The sequence below is a fragment of the Ictalurus punctatus genome, chromosome 9 (genome assembly GCF_001660625.3).
Source record: "Ictalurus punctatus breed USDA103 chromosome 9, Coco_2.0, whole genome shotgun sequence".
Classification (NCBI taxonomy): Eukaryota; Metazoa; Chordata; class Actinopteri; order Siluriformes; family Ictaluridae; genus Ictalurus; species Ictalurus punctatus.
Window position 1 is genome coordinate 26,224,045 of NC_030424.2, and position 12,665 is coordinate 26,236,709.

Sequence of the window (12,665 nt, forward strand, 5' to 3'; positions counted from 1 at the left end):
AGAGTGCCTTTGATGAATCGTTGTCATGGCTGGATCTGGAAGCTGTCGCAAGGTTGCGGTGGACTTTAACAGGAAACATGGCGAGCACATCACACACACACACACGACACCGCTGCCAACGGTATTAACAAATTCAAAAGACTGGAAGTGTTGCGGACGGACCGAGAAGCGGACGTCCACCACTGACGAAGGCACAACCGACGTGGTGCCGGCACACACGGTCCTCTGCGTATGGAGACTTTTTGGACGCCCTGTAGAATCTCTCACAGTTCTGACGCTGTTTTCCGCCCCAAACGTGGTCACCTGTCAATTCCCGCCACCTATCGCCGCCGGTCACACGGAGGTGAAGGCTTACATGCGCTTCCTCCGAGACGTGAAGCCACACTCGGAGGACAGCGCTATCTACTCTCTTCCACATACATGAGCTCACAGAGTCATGTATCAGGATAAAACCGAGGGAAAAAAAAAATTCTGATAATGTTCTCCTCTGGATATAAGAATTGTGCTAAAACGGTTTTCTAGAGAGAGTGAGGATCACTGAAATTCACCACAGAGCACGTGAGGTCAAATCCTCGCTAAGGTAAAACAGTGAGCTCCATGTCACCGCTTTACAACTATCTGAAAGTGACGCTCCTCTCCGTGACACGCAGGAGGCGGCCAGAGTGTCCGTGCGATGGAATGGAATGGACGAAGACTCCTTTTGCTCTGCAAGTAAACCTGTCGTTTAATTTATGTAATGGGCTAACCCATCTTTATAGACGTGCGGATTATTCCACAAACGTGTGGACGCTTCAGCTTTCATCCTGCCTTCAGTCCTGATCTACCACACCACATCTGAGCCAGCCGTGTGTGCGCTGTTCATCCTCCTGGTCCAATAGCCAGAGCCTGCACAGGCATTCATCACCTCCCTTCTAACGTCCTGCTTGGTTATTATATGTAATTAACTGTGTGTTAGTTTGACTGCAAAATTCCCTGCATGAAATTCAAACCTCTTCTGGACCACTCATTTGGTATCTTTTCACATTCGTGAAATTTCACTGTTCTGAATCTTTGCTGTATCGCAAACACATTCATCCTGTTTGAGTCGAGACTCGCTGTATTTCTTGCCACCCGGGTGAATAAGCTCCTGTTTTTGACCGTTTCTTCCTCTAGTGATCTTTGGGAGAGTTTTCTCGTCACCTTCGGCTCACTCTCGAGTTCGAACGCGTGGAGTTTGCATGTTCTCCGCATGCTTCGGGGTGCCTGCGTTGTAGCATGATTGGCATTTCAAAATCGACTGTAGCGTGTGACTGTAGTGTGTGATTGCGCCCTGCGATGGGTTGGCACCCCGGCCAAGGCGTCCCCCGCCTTGTACCCAGAATTCCCTGGAATAGGCTCCAGGATAGGATAAGGATAAGTGGTAAGGAAAATACATGGATGGATGTTTAAAAATTCAGCAGCTTTTGACAATGACAGTAAAAGAGGTAAATAAATTGAAACATGTTCCACATTAGGCCCGTCAGAATAAATGTCACTGTTTGAATCCTATTCCAGCGTCCATACCATTTATATTTATATTGAAATAAGATTTTTTTGGCGAAACGACCCTCGCATCACGTGAGGCAGAAATATACGGAAGTCGTTTATGGCATACTTTTGATTACAAAGATAACACACTAAACGTTTAATAAAAGTGACGCATGAACGTTTAATAAAAGTCACACGTCAGTAGTTCCACTTCCACTTTTCTACAACTGAAGTGCAATAGATCGCATAGGATCGGCGTTTCTATCATATTATAGTGAGCACATATAGTGAACGTTTAAGAATTTGGTCAGACTTAAAACAAACAAAAAAACAAACAAACAAACAGACGAAAACTGGCATGAAGACAAGTGGAAGATGACGGGGGGGTTTTTTTTGGCATAAGAAAAGTCAAATATATCTAAATATCATTGACGGGATAACATTCTACTGTCAAATAAATAAATAAAGGAAGAAAGAATCTAAAACACAGAATGAAATATAAATGTGTGATATCGTGAGAATTTTTACCTTCTGTGGTTTGTGCGATACCGAAGTGCTGATATTTGCTTTTTCTCCGGCAGTACAAAATTATAGGCTCATTAATATGTAAATGCATTGTTAAATGTCTTTTAAATATTCAAATTACAAAAAGATATTCGACAGCCCTATTATACTTTTTTTTTTTCCCCTTCCCCATTGCCTGCATACATATCTGCAAACATAACAGTCATAATTACACACACATGCATATTCCTTCATGCATTAGGATTTTACCTTTTCTAAATATAAGTCTATGAGTTTGTGCTGGCTGAGAGAAAGTGTGAGTGTGTGTGTGTGTTGCTGAGACGTGCCTGAACAACGCCCACAGGAGTACACGGTCCACAATGTGCCTAGACATGAAGTGCGCTGATAAACTGATAAATAAAAGCAAAATGTTTCTAAGCCTGCAGCACAAGAGCTTTTCACATTCGGTCTTCTTCAGCACTGCGTACTGCTTGATCATTTACTGTGTAATGAAGCCTGTGCAGATGGAGTCATTCACAGATCTGCGTGTTTGTGTGCGGTCTGACCCCGACCACAGCACTCCTTGAAGTAGGCTTGCTTTGGTAAACATTTTAGACATGGATTATTCAGTCATGAAATAAAATTCATTAGCATTGTTTTAAAAATAAACAAACAAACAAATAAATAAATAAATAAGGAACATGAAGCAAACCTCTTTCAAAATCTTCCAGCTTCTGCAAGGCCTCATCTCTCTCCTGCTTCAGCTGCTTACACTGAAATACCAGCAGCACAAACACACACACACACACACACACAAACGAGTGAATAAGCAACGACAGCTTCATGTGTACAACAGCTCATAATCCTTACGTTAAGGTGCATGATCGTAAGTGAAACTAGATCTGCATTTATAGAAAGACATACGGGGCACGTGAGGTGCTGAAAACCTTTTGTACAAAGCTGCATAGTTTGAACTGAAATAAAAAACGTTTTAACGCCACGAATTCAACGCCCAACTCAAAAAGGCTTAATCATGACAAATGATATTTTTTTCAGATGTTGGGATAAAAGACTTTAATAATTCTTTAACGATGTAGGTGGAGTCAGTGTAAGCTTAGAGTGAGAGTAGTGATACAGATGTGGGCGGGTTCAGATTAAACTTTTGAGGAAGAGTGATGCAGGTGTGGGCGGAGTCAGTGTAAGCTTTAGAGTGAGAGGAGCGATTTAGATATGGACGGAATCAGTACAAGCTTTGAAGTGGGCGGAGTCATTGTAAGCTTTAGTGTGAGAGGAGTCATGCAGAAGTGGGTGGAGTCAGTGTAAGCTTTGGTGTGAGAGGAGTCATGCAGATGTGGCCGGAGTCATTGTACGTTTTCGTGTGAGAGGGGTCATGCAGTAGTGGGTGGAGTCAATGTAAGTTTTAGTGAGAGAAGTCATGCAGAAGTGGGTGGGGCCAGTGTAAGCTTTAGCGTGAGATGTGAGAGGGGTCATGCAGAAGTGGGTGGAGTCAATGTAAGTTTTAGTGAGAGAAGTCATGCAGAAGTGGGTGGGGTCAGTGTAAGCTTTAGTGTGAGAGGAGTAATGCAAAAGTGGGCCTGGTCAGTGTAATTTTTAGTATATGTAAGCTTTAGACTGCTAATGCGAACCATAATGAAACTGAAAATAAAACTCTCTAGCTGGATAGATCAAAGCATAGACACAAAGTTGACTGTGTTACAAAATGTTAAAGCAGAAAGTATGCTTCACTTTTTACACGTACGCTAGGTACAGTGTACAGTACGCGAGACGCAAATTTCGTCATCAGCAGAGCACGCGCGTAGTGTAACCGCAGGTCGCACATGCGCATTTAATTCTTCTGCACTATTTATTTGTTCCACAAGGTGGCAACAGTATCCCAGGGCTGCTGATTCTCAAGGTAGTCGAAGAAAAAAACCGGAATAAAACGGAAACGAGCGCAGGTTAGAAAGTACCCGCATTTGTATAATTCTAGCCTTAAAGTGTATAAGGATTTGTATAGGAGTGCTAATCGTGGCGAGAGATTGCCCAAGCATTGTTCTTCGTTGTCGTCCTTCACACCAAAAGACCTGCTTTACTGCTCTGTACTGACTCTTGTAGGCCAGGAGGGGAAGTACAAGATGTCGTAATGTGCTCGCGTCCACCGCCTGTGTACGCGTACATGTCAAACGGACTACACTTTGAAGGTATACGCATAAATAAAACGAAGTATAGCAGAGCCTTAATGGGTGAGAATCTCCGAGAAGATCACTAGAGCAAACTTTTATATATTAAAAAAAAAATTTAAAAAAAAAAACTGCTTTACTCTCATGACTGATAAAATACATGCTTGGTGAAAAGTCTTTTTATGTCACACCAACCTAGACGACTATTTGACACTGAACAACACACCGATATTCAAAAGGAGACAATATACTCATACACAGGCCTTGATTCAATATGGCCTCTGAATTCAGTCTAGTAAATAATCAACCATTATCAACGCGCACAATCCGAGCTTCCGACTCGAACTGGCTAACGTGTAGTGCCGTGTCTACAGCAGAGAGAACGACGGACGAATAAACACACTCACCTCTGTTTTGGTTTTCTCGTGCTCTTTTCTCAGGCCCTCGTAATGCCGGATTGCTGAGGAGAAACATGGAGTCCAGTAAGCCATCTTACACAATACTGACCCTCTCACACCTTCAGCTCAAACACACAGGCCTCATACGCTTGGCAGGTCTCCGGAAACGAGTTTTTCATTCTGTGTGCAAGTGGAGACGGATGATGGGGAAACTCCGAGTTCTCTTTTGGGTCTGCATCGTTCTGTCTGTGAGAACGACCGATTAACGCGAGAGTCATCGGGTTACACAGGAACACGGATCGTATGACTGTGTGTCTAATATTGAACTTCCTTCATTTAACTCCTGTACAGAGTTTCCACGGGAACACAGATTACACGCTACCAGTCGAACCTGAACGACTGAACCGCTCGTTGTCTTAGATATGTTCATGAAGGCGTATGATGGAAATTTGCTTCGAGGACAAATGTAAAAAGTGACGTTAACGCCCATGAATCGGCGTGCGTTTTTATTTCGAATTTCATAGTTTCCAAACAAACAAACAAAGGAGGAATAGGAAGATCCCCCTGAGCGGATCTCCCTCATGAAGCACGCCGAGAAGATGCGGAGTCTGTGGGGAAAAAACTTCATCAGGAATACTGTTAATACAGTTTGATTTCTAACACTTGCTTCATCTTGCTCAGGGTTTTTAGTGGATCCGGGGCCTGTGATTGGAACTCTAGGCATGGGGCAGGAATATACCCTAGATGGGATGCCAGTTCTTTGTGGGTTACCATTCACACCTAGGCGCAATTTAGAGCAGCCAATCCCACCTCCCAGCAAGTTTTTGGGAGGAGAACAGAGAACCCAGAGGAAACCCATAGAGACATGGGAAGAACATGTGAAGCTCCACATGGACAGTAACCAGAGTTCACGATCGAACCCAGGCCCCTGAAGCAGTGAGGAATATTTTAGTGTAAACCATGGGTATTACAAGAGTATTACACGGGATGTAAACAGCGTATTTACAACATTAGTCGTTTTCACAGAAAGAGTCAGACTGAAATATATATATATATATATAATATAAGATCTCTAATTTCCCACTGCATACAGTGAAGAAGCCATGAGAGACATCTACATCATCAGGATTCACATTCTGTTCATTATACAGTGCACGAGTTAGGGTTTTTTTGTGCCAGTTTATATTCCCGTCTCAAAGCATAGTGCACTCGTGAAATCCCACAATGCACTGCAGCAGGTCTGTGTCCGAATAACGTAGCCTAAGGTAGAGGTTTTTGATCTTATCTCCAAAAGATTAGTGTAGACGCAGGTTGCTATTCCAGACAAACAGGAGCCACACTTAAACTAATTTGAAAAGACTTAGATTAATTGATTAAAAGTGTGAAATCGGGTGTAGCGCCGGTTCGGCTGGAATGAAAACCTGCCCGGTCACCTCTGGATAAAACGGAATCGCAAACGGGACGCAGAATTACCCATAATGCAAGACGAGTTTATTCAGTTATACAGTATATCAACAATATAGACTGGCATCCCAAGCATGGAGTGTTCCTGTTTCACTCCCAGTGTGAACACTAAAGAACACACTAAAGAATGGTACAGTTCAGTATCCTTTTTGTCCCTGAGAGGGAACTGGTTTGGGTTGTGAAGTTTATACAGTGGAGTCCAAAAGTCTGAGACCAGACTGAAAATCTGGGATGAAAAAAAAAATAAATAAAAATTTAAATAAACAGAAGTTTTTGTTGCTGTTGTTTTATGATTTTGAAATATTTAAAACAAAGAAAGTAAAAGTTCAATATCGTGAATATTCAATATTCCGCACCATTCCCTGGCCCCCATTTAAACTAAGCGCACGTGCGATATTGACCAGGTTAACCGCTTCGTACGAACGGTCCGATTCTCCTCGTGTCTAATCTCTTCTATTGAAGCGCGTGTTCGCTCTGAGGGATTTGATCTAAAACGCATCACCGGGTTTGGCTCAAACCCGAGGAGTCCGTGCCAGCTCGAGTCCACGCTGTCATCAAAGCGAAAATGGGGACGTACCAAATACTAAGAAAACTCTGAAATCCGTGTAAATATTTCACAGATTCGACACGCTGTACTGAAAACGGTCGTAGTAAACTAGAGAAGAATGCAAAAGATGAGTCTTTTCACTGGTGCTCTCAGACATTTAGACCACACTGTATGCGGTATGTTTATATACACATATATACACACACACACACTTATAATAACATTTACGGTGCATATTGTGATTACTATTTCTACTAATCCCTTAGAGTTCTCAATCCTGGTCTTGGAGAACTCAATGTCCTGCACACCTGATTCAACTATTCATCTACTTAACAGCTTTTAGTTTGTGTGTGTGTGTGAGTGTGTGTGAGAGAGAGAGAGAGAGAGAGAGAGAGAGAGAGAGAGAGAGAGAGAGCGTGAGAGAGTGAGTGTGTGTGTGCAGGAAAAGTAATAAAATGTGCAGGACAGTGGGTTAATGGTGGGAACCTGTTCTCAGGTACAAAGTGCAGCCCTTGCTCATGCACGAGCTGCACACTTCCGGATTAAGTAGTATTAAAACAACAACAACAACAACAACAAACAAACAAACAGTACACTATAACCATAAAGCGTACTGCTCTGCTATACTCTTTAGTACGGTAGTACATACAGTTTAACCCAAAAGTACTAAAGGAATGAACTTCCCTAACGCTTTCTTTTGTTACCCTAAATCAGTATTTGCTAGTATTCGTGGTTATTTATTTATTTTTCTAAAAAATAAGTTTGAAAACGCGTAAAAATGATCAGTATCCTTCACAGCTCATTTCCAGGTGCAGGTTAACATTCTAATAGCTAAAAAAAAAAAAAAAAACGGTTTTTTTTTTTGTTGTTGTTGTTGTTTTATTCTAAGGTAATTAATAAAGTAAAACTCAAGCACAGTGAGAGAATGTAAAAATGAGCTCACCTTGGTCCGACAGTTCTGATATGGTCCTCATTTGGGTTTCTTCTTCAGTCGCCGCCATTGAAGCAAAACTACAGGGTTTGTTTTTTCCTCTCCCGCTTTTACCTGAGATTACGCTCGCGCGAGAACCCGGAAGTGACCTGTAACGCACCTGATAGAGGATGATGATGAACATACAGTGAGCTACAGGACATAGGATATTAAATACACTGGATTTAAAGCCCGCGTAGTGCAAAAATACACAGATATGTAGTAGTAATAGTTCAGAACTTCAGCTAGTGAAGAACTTTAAATGACATCAAATAATTTGAGACTAAACATATTTCTGTCATCTCTATAGTTTATAAACGATATAAATCCTTGTAAGTACTTAAAGCTACATTTAAGCTATTATTTATTTATCTTACACGCTATATGGCTAAAAGTTTGTGGACACCTGAACATTTCACTCCAGATTTATTCACCTTTACTGTTATTATAAGCTCCATTCTTCTGGGAAGGCTTTCCACTAGATTTGGGGGCGTGGCTGTGGGGATTTGTGTTCAAATTCAGCTACAGATGATGTCAGGCAAGAAGGTCTGGGGTGCAGGAGGTTTGGGTTGAGGTCAAGGCTCGGTGCAGGACACTCGAGATCTTCTACTCCAACCACGTCTTGTGCTGGAACAGGTTCGTGTAATGCTACAGCGTAGAAAGAGATCAACAGTTGTGTGCTTCAGACTTCAGATAGTGTATTTACAGTGAACTCGGATTTCCATTCAAACCTTCTGAGGTGGTTTAGATTTCCGGGATGGCAAGGTGGAGTATGTAGACCTTCAAGGGAAAGGTTTTATTCTACAACCTCTGACAAAAATGATGGAATCACCACAGTTAAAGGATATGCTCACCCATCTTTTTTTACTTCGTACCAAATAAACTATAAAGCTATAAAATAGACATGAGACAAAACAATTTTGGATTGATAGCTGAACATCCTGGCGTTGTGAAACATATGAGGGGGGGGGGGGGGTGTCTGAAAAAAAAAAACATCAGAAGATCCTCCTTATCTAAAGATCTGATTTGAAGAACGCAGTTTATGACCTCGGTCTGTTTTATCAGACATGTTCAGAATATCAGTGCCACATTTCGATATCCCACTCTTTGGCAATTAATATCTTAAAATTCACTAATGGATCATTTTTTGTTACTCGTGATAATGAATAAACATTGTCCCCCCCCCACCCCTTGCAAACCTTCACACTCAGCTAAGGACATAAGAATTAATATCCCATATTATTGAACCTATTTGCGATTTAAAGACAATAAAACACAAAGAGACACGGTGTAAGGAGAATAATATAATTTATTTCAGTTTAAATTCGACACAGAAATAGACCATATGCATACAATTGAAGTCGGAGAATCACACACCAGGGGAATGTTCACATGATTTATTTCTAAAACGAACCGCAGCACATAAACCAAAATGCAAAATGTAAACAATCCGTGTTCCGCTAAACAAAACAAAAATGACTTTCGAGTTGAAGGAAAGGGAAGGAATAATTGATGAAATAAATTAATGCAGCTTCTTGAATTTGTCGCAGCTGTACTGCTATTGCTTACAATTACTTACAAATATGGATTGAATACAGGAATGTTAATAAACACATTTTAAAAGGGATGAAATGAAACATCAGCGTAAGGGAGTCACTGAACACAATGTTGTTCCCTTTCAGCTCAGGACATTTTCTTCAGGTTGGAGAGAAAAAACCCCCCAAAAAAACAACGTAACACAGAATGAAATTAAGGTCCAGCATTTGTATTACCTGATTTAAAGGGCTGCTTACATCTTGCAGGATAGAAAAAAAAAAAAACACGCACGAAGAAAATAACACAAACACGTACTACAGTAGACTAATCAGTTACACACAAATCCACACACACACGCACAGCACTGAGCCGAGAGCACAGAGCAACACTTTACACACAGGGCCACATGAAGAGCATGTTTATTTAGTCACGAGCACATCTGGAGTTTAATAATGAAACGGATTTGCTGGTATGTTTGATTACAGTGCAGTATCAGGCCCCCATGTTTAAGGCATTACTGTACTCTGAACTCAGGGTGGAAGTACACACACACGCTGGAGGTAAAAATGTCACATGACTTTTGTTCTTCGGGGTTAGGAGGTTCCATGGCGTGCGGTGGACTCTCTGGGGTAAAACTCGGCCAGCGTGCTCTCCGGGATTCGCTTCAGCATCTCTTTGGGGAAAATACGCAGCAGCTGCCAGCCGATATCCAGAGTCTCAAACACTGTGCGGTTGTCATAAGCACCTGGATGGAGAACAGACACGGACAGAGGACTGCATTATTGTTCACATTACCTCACAAGCTAATGTTTATACTCCGTCCTAAACCAGAGATTGGCAGGTGAGAATAGACTCTGGTGACGTGATTCACATGAAGTTGAATGAAGGAGGACAATGGCTTGATGACAGGCAAGTTCCTCTCATTTCTAATTCATTATTTTTGATTCTGGATGTACTGTTTGACCGAGAGGGACAAGCATAAGACCTCAGCATAGTTACTCAAAAATTAATATATAAATATCAAACGTGCTACCATCAGTGCTGTCACCATTAAAACGTGCTAACCCTGTCACCATCAACCATCACAACTGGGTCACCATTGACTGTTCTACCATCATCACGATCACTATAACCGTGTCATCATCAGCCACGTCCCCATCAACCCAGTCAGCCGTGTCCCCATCGTCCCCATTAACTGCGTCCCCATCAACCATGCCCCCATCAGCGATGTCGCCATCAGCCATGTCCCCATCGGCCGCGTCCCCATCATCCCCATCGGCCGCGTCCCCATCATCCCCATCGGCCGCGTCCCCATCATCCCCATCGGCCGCGTCCCCATCATCCCCATCGGCCGCGTCCCCATCATCCCCATCGGCCGCGTCCCCATCATCCCCATCGGCCGCGTCCCCATCATCCCCATCGGCCGCGTCCCCATCAACCATGTCCCCATCAGCGATGTCGCCATCAGCCATGTCCCCATCGGCCCCATCGGCCGCGTCCCCATCGTCCCCATCGTCCGCGTCCCCATCGTCCCCATCGGCCGCGTCCCCATCGTCCCCATCGGCCGCGTCCCCATCGTCCCCATCGGCCGCGTCCCCATCGTCCCCATCGGCCGCGTCCCCATCGGCCGCGTCCCCATCGTCCCCATCGGCCGCGTCCCCATCCCCATCGGCCGCGTCCCCATCATCCCCATCGGCCGCGTCCCCATCAACCCTGTTAGTTTTCCAGATATAAAGTAGAATAAATATAAGTAGAAACGCTCGTCTGATTAAATGTGTGCAGTCTTCATCAAAAAGTTAAGATAAGCTGCAGAGGTTTGTACAACTGATCATATATGGAGTTTTAATGGTTCTCATACCATAAATTCTTAGCATCCCAGCTCTCTCTTACATACAGACCTGAATGATGGATTTGAACTCAGATGAAAGACAGTCCTTCAAAATGATAAGACTTCGACACAAAAATCATACATTTTTATTATTGTTGCATGCTGATCTGATAATATAAACATGACGTACATGATTAAATTCTTTGTGTGGAAATGTCCCACCACAGATTCAAATCTCAGTAAAAGGATGCTTTGTAAACCGCACATAGCAGCACTGAAGGCCACAACCTGGTGCATTCGTTTAAGTCTATGGAAATATTCCTCCATCCTTTATTCCTTAAGCAATTCACTGGCACTGTAAAGCATACAGACACGGCCAAATGCATCACCAAGACCTCTCCTCTCCTCTCTCCCACACACAGTCGGCGTGAGAAAGGAGTTTTAGAGAAGAGGCAGAAAACCAAATTTTAGGACGAATAATATAAAGTTCAGCCACTGCAACAAGCTACTATAGATATCAAAGTCCTATGTACAAAGAGACACACAAAACATGGCATGTTACTTTTGTGTGTGTGTGTGTGTATATATATATATATATATATATATATATATATATATATATATATATATATATATATATATATATATATATATATATATATATATAAGTTGGTGTTTATGTCCATCTGACCTCTCCCATGTACAGTAACTCTAGCTGGTCTATACTGCATGTTCTTATAACCCTTTTTTGGAGTGTGTATTTGTATACCTTGAGAGATGAAGTTCCTTTCGAACTTCTGCAAGAACTCCAAATAGAGCAGATCATCTGGGGTCAAAGCTTCTTCTCCTACCACGGCCTTCATCGCCTGCACGTCCTTACCGATAGCATAGCATGCATACTGAGAGGGAGAAAAGAAAGGGACCAGAGATCACATATCAGCACGTATAGGAACATCACCATCATGGGATGAAGCGGGGGGGGATTTATTATTATTATTATTATTTATTTATTTATTTTTTTAAATCACAGCTAGCTTACCAGTTGGTTAGAGACGTCCGAGTGGTCTTTGCGGGTCATGCCCTCCCCGATGGCAGACTTCATCAGACGGGACAAGGACGGCAGGACATTGATTGGGGGATACACCTTTGAAATGTCAAACACGAGAAAGAAAATGAGAAGGTGGTGCAGTTTCAGTGCAACACATGGACTTGTATTGAGCAATGTGTCTTCTGTTGGTACTGTACAATACATAGGATATTCTGAGGAACTGTGCCGAATAATCAGTATTACACCACAGTGCTTCTCGATTCTTGTTTCGGATTGGTCGGAAGGTGATGATTAATTTTCTATAACAGCAGCACTGACAGGAGTTCCAGCAGTAATTCAAATCACAAGTTTATATTAATGCGCTGGTTCTCATGAGTTATCTTTTCTATTGCAACAACTTCCACATGGACCTTGTATGGGGGCTGCTCCACATAAACGGATATAAAAAAAATGCGCAATTGCTGATTATGGACAAGTATTCTTTAAGGAGATTTTTTTTTTGCATTTTCTCCAATGTCAGCGTAACAGTCAGACGTAAAGCCGTAACTTTAACTTTCCAACATGGGAAAGTCTTGAGGACGGAGTGCTTTGCAGTTCCTCTGTAACATTAACTTCAAGAGGGAGGGAGGGAGGGAGGGGAAAAAAAATAAATAAAATAAGGCTGGTGAGAGAACAACTGTTTAT

At 42.5% G+C, this 12,665-nt stretch overlaps 2 protein-coding genes across 2 annotated transcripts in view; both read right to left on the bottom strand.

Moving 5' to 3' along the window:
- The window catches only part of shtn1 (shootin 1), a 49,728-nt gene extending 42,039 nt beyond the window's left edge, over positions 1-7,689 (bottom strand). The window contains exons 1-3 of the mRNA XM_017476580.3: positions 7,543-7,689; positions 4,598-4,650; positions 2,723-2,783 (exon numbers count right to left, since the gene is read on the bottom strand). Of these exons, the coding sequence (XP_017332069.1) occupies positions 2,723-2,783; positions 4,598-4,650; positions 7,543-7,600 (172 nt within the window). The 5' untranslated portion in view covers positions 7,601-7,689. The remainder of the gene's footprint in view (positions 1-2,722; positions 2,784-4,597; positions 4,651-7,542) is intronic.
- Positions 7,690-8,860: 1,171 nt separating this feature from the next.
- The window catches only part of atp6v1ba (ATPase, H+ transporting, lysosomal, V1 subunit B, member a), a 40,615-nt gene continuing 36,810 nt past the window's right edge, over positions 8,861-12,665 (bottom strand). Inside the window, exons 12-14 of the mRNA XM_017476697.2 lie at positions 11,973-12,077; positions 11,703-11,832; positions 8,861-9,850 (exon numbers count right to left, since the gene is read on the bottom strand). Coding sequence (XP_017332186.1) covers positions 9,699-9,850; positions 11,703-11,832; positions 11,973-12,077 — 387 coding nt within the window. The 3' untranslated portion in view covers positions 8,861-9,698. The remainder of the gene's footprint in view (positions 9,851-11,702; positions 11,833-11,972; positions 12,078-12,665) is intronic.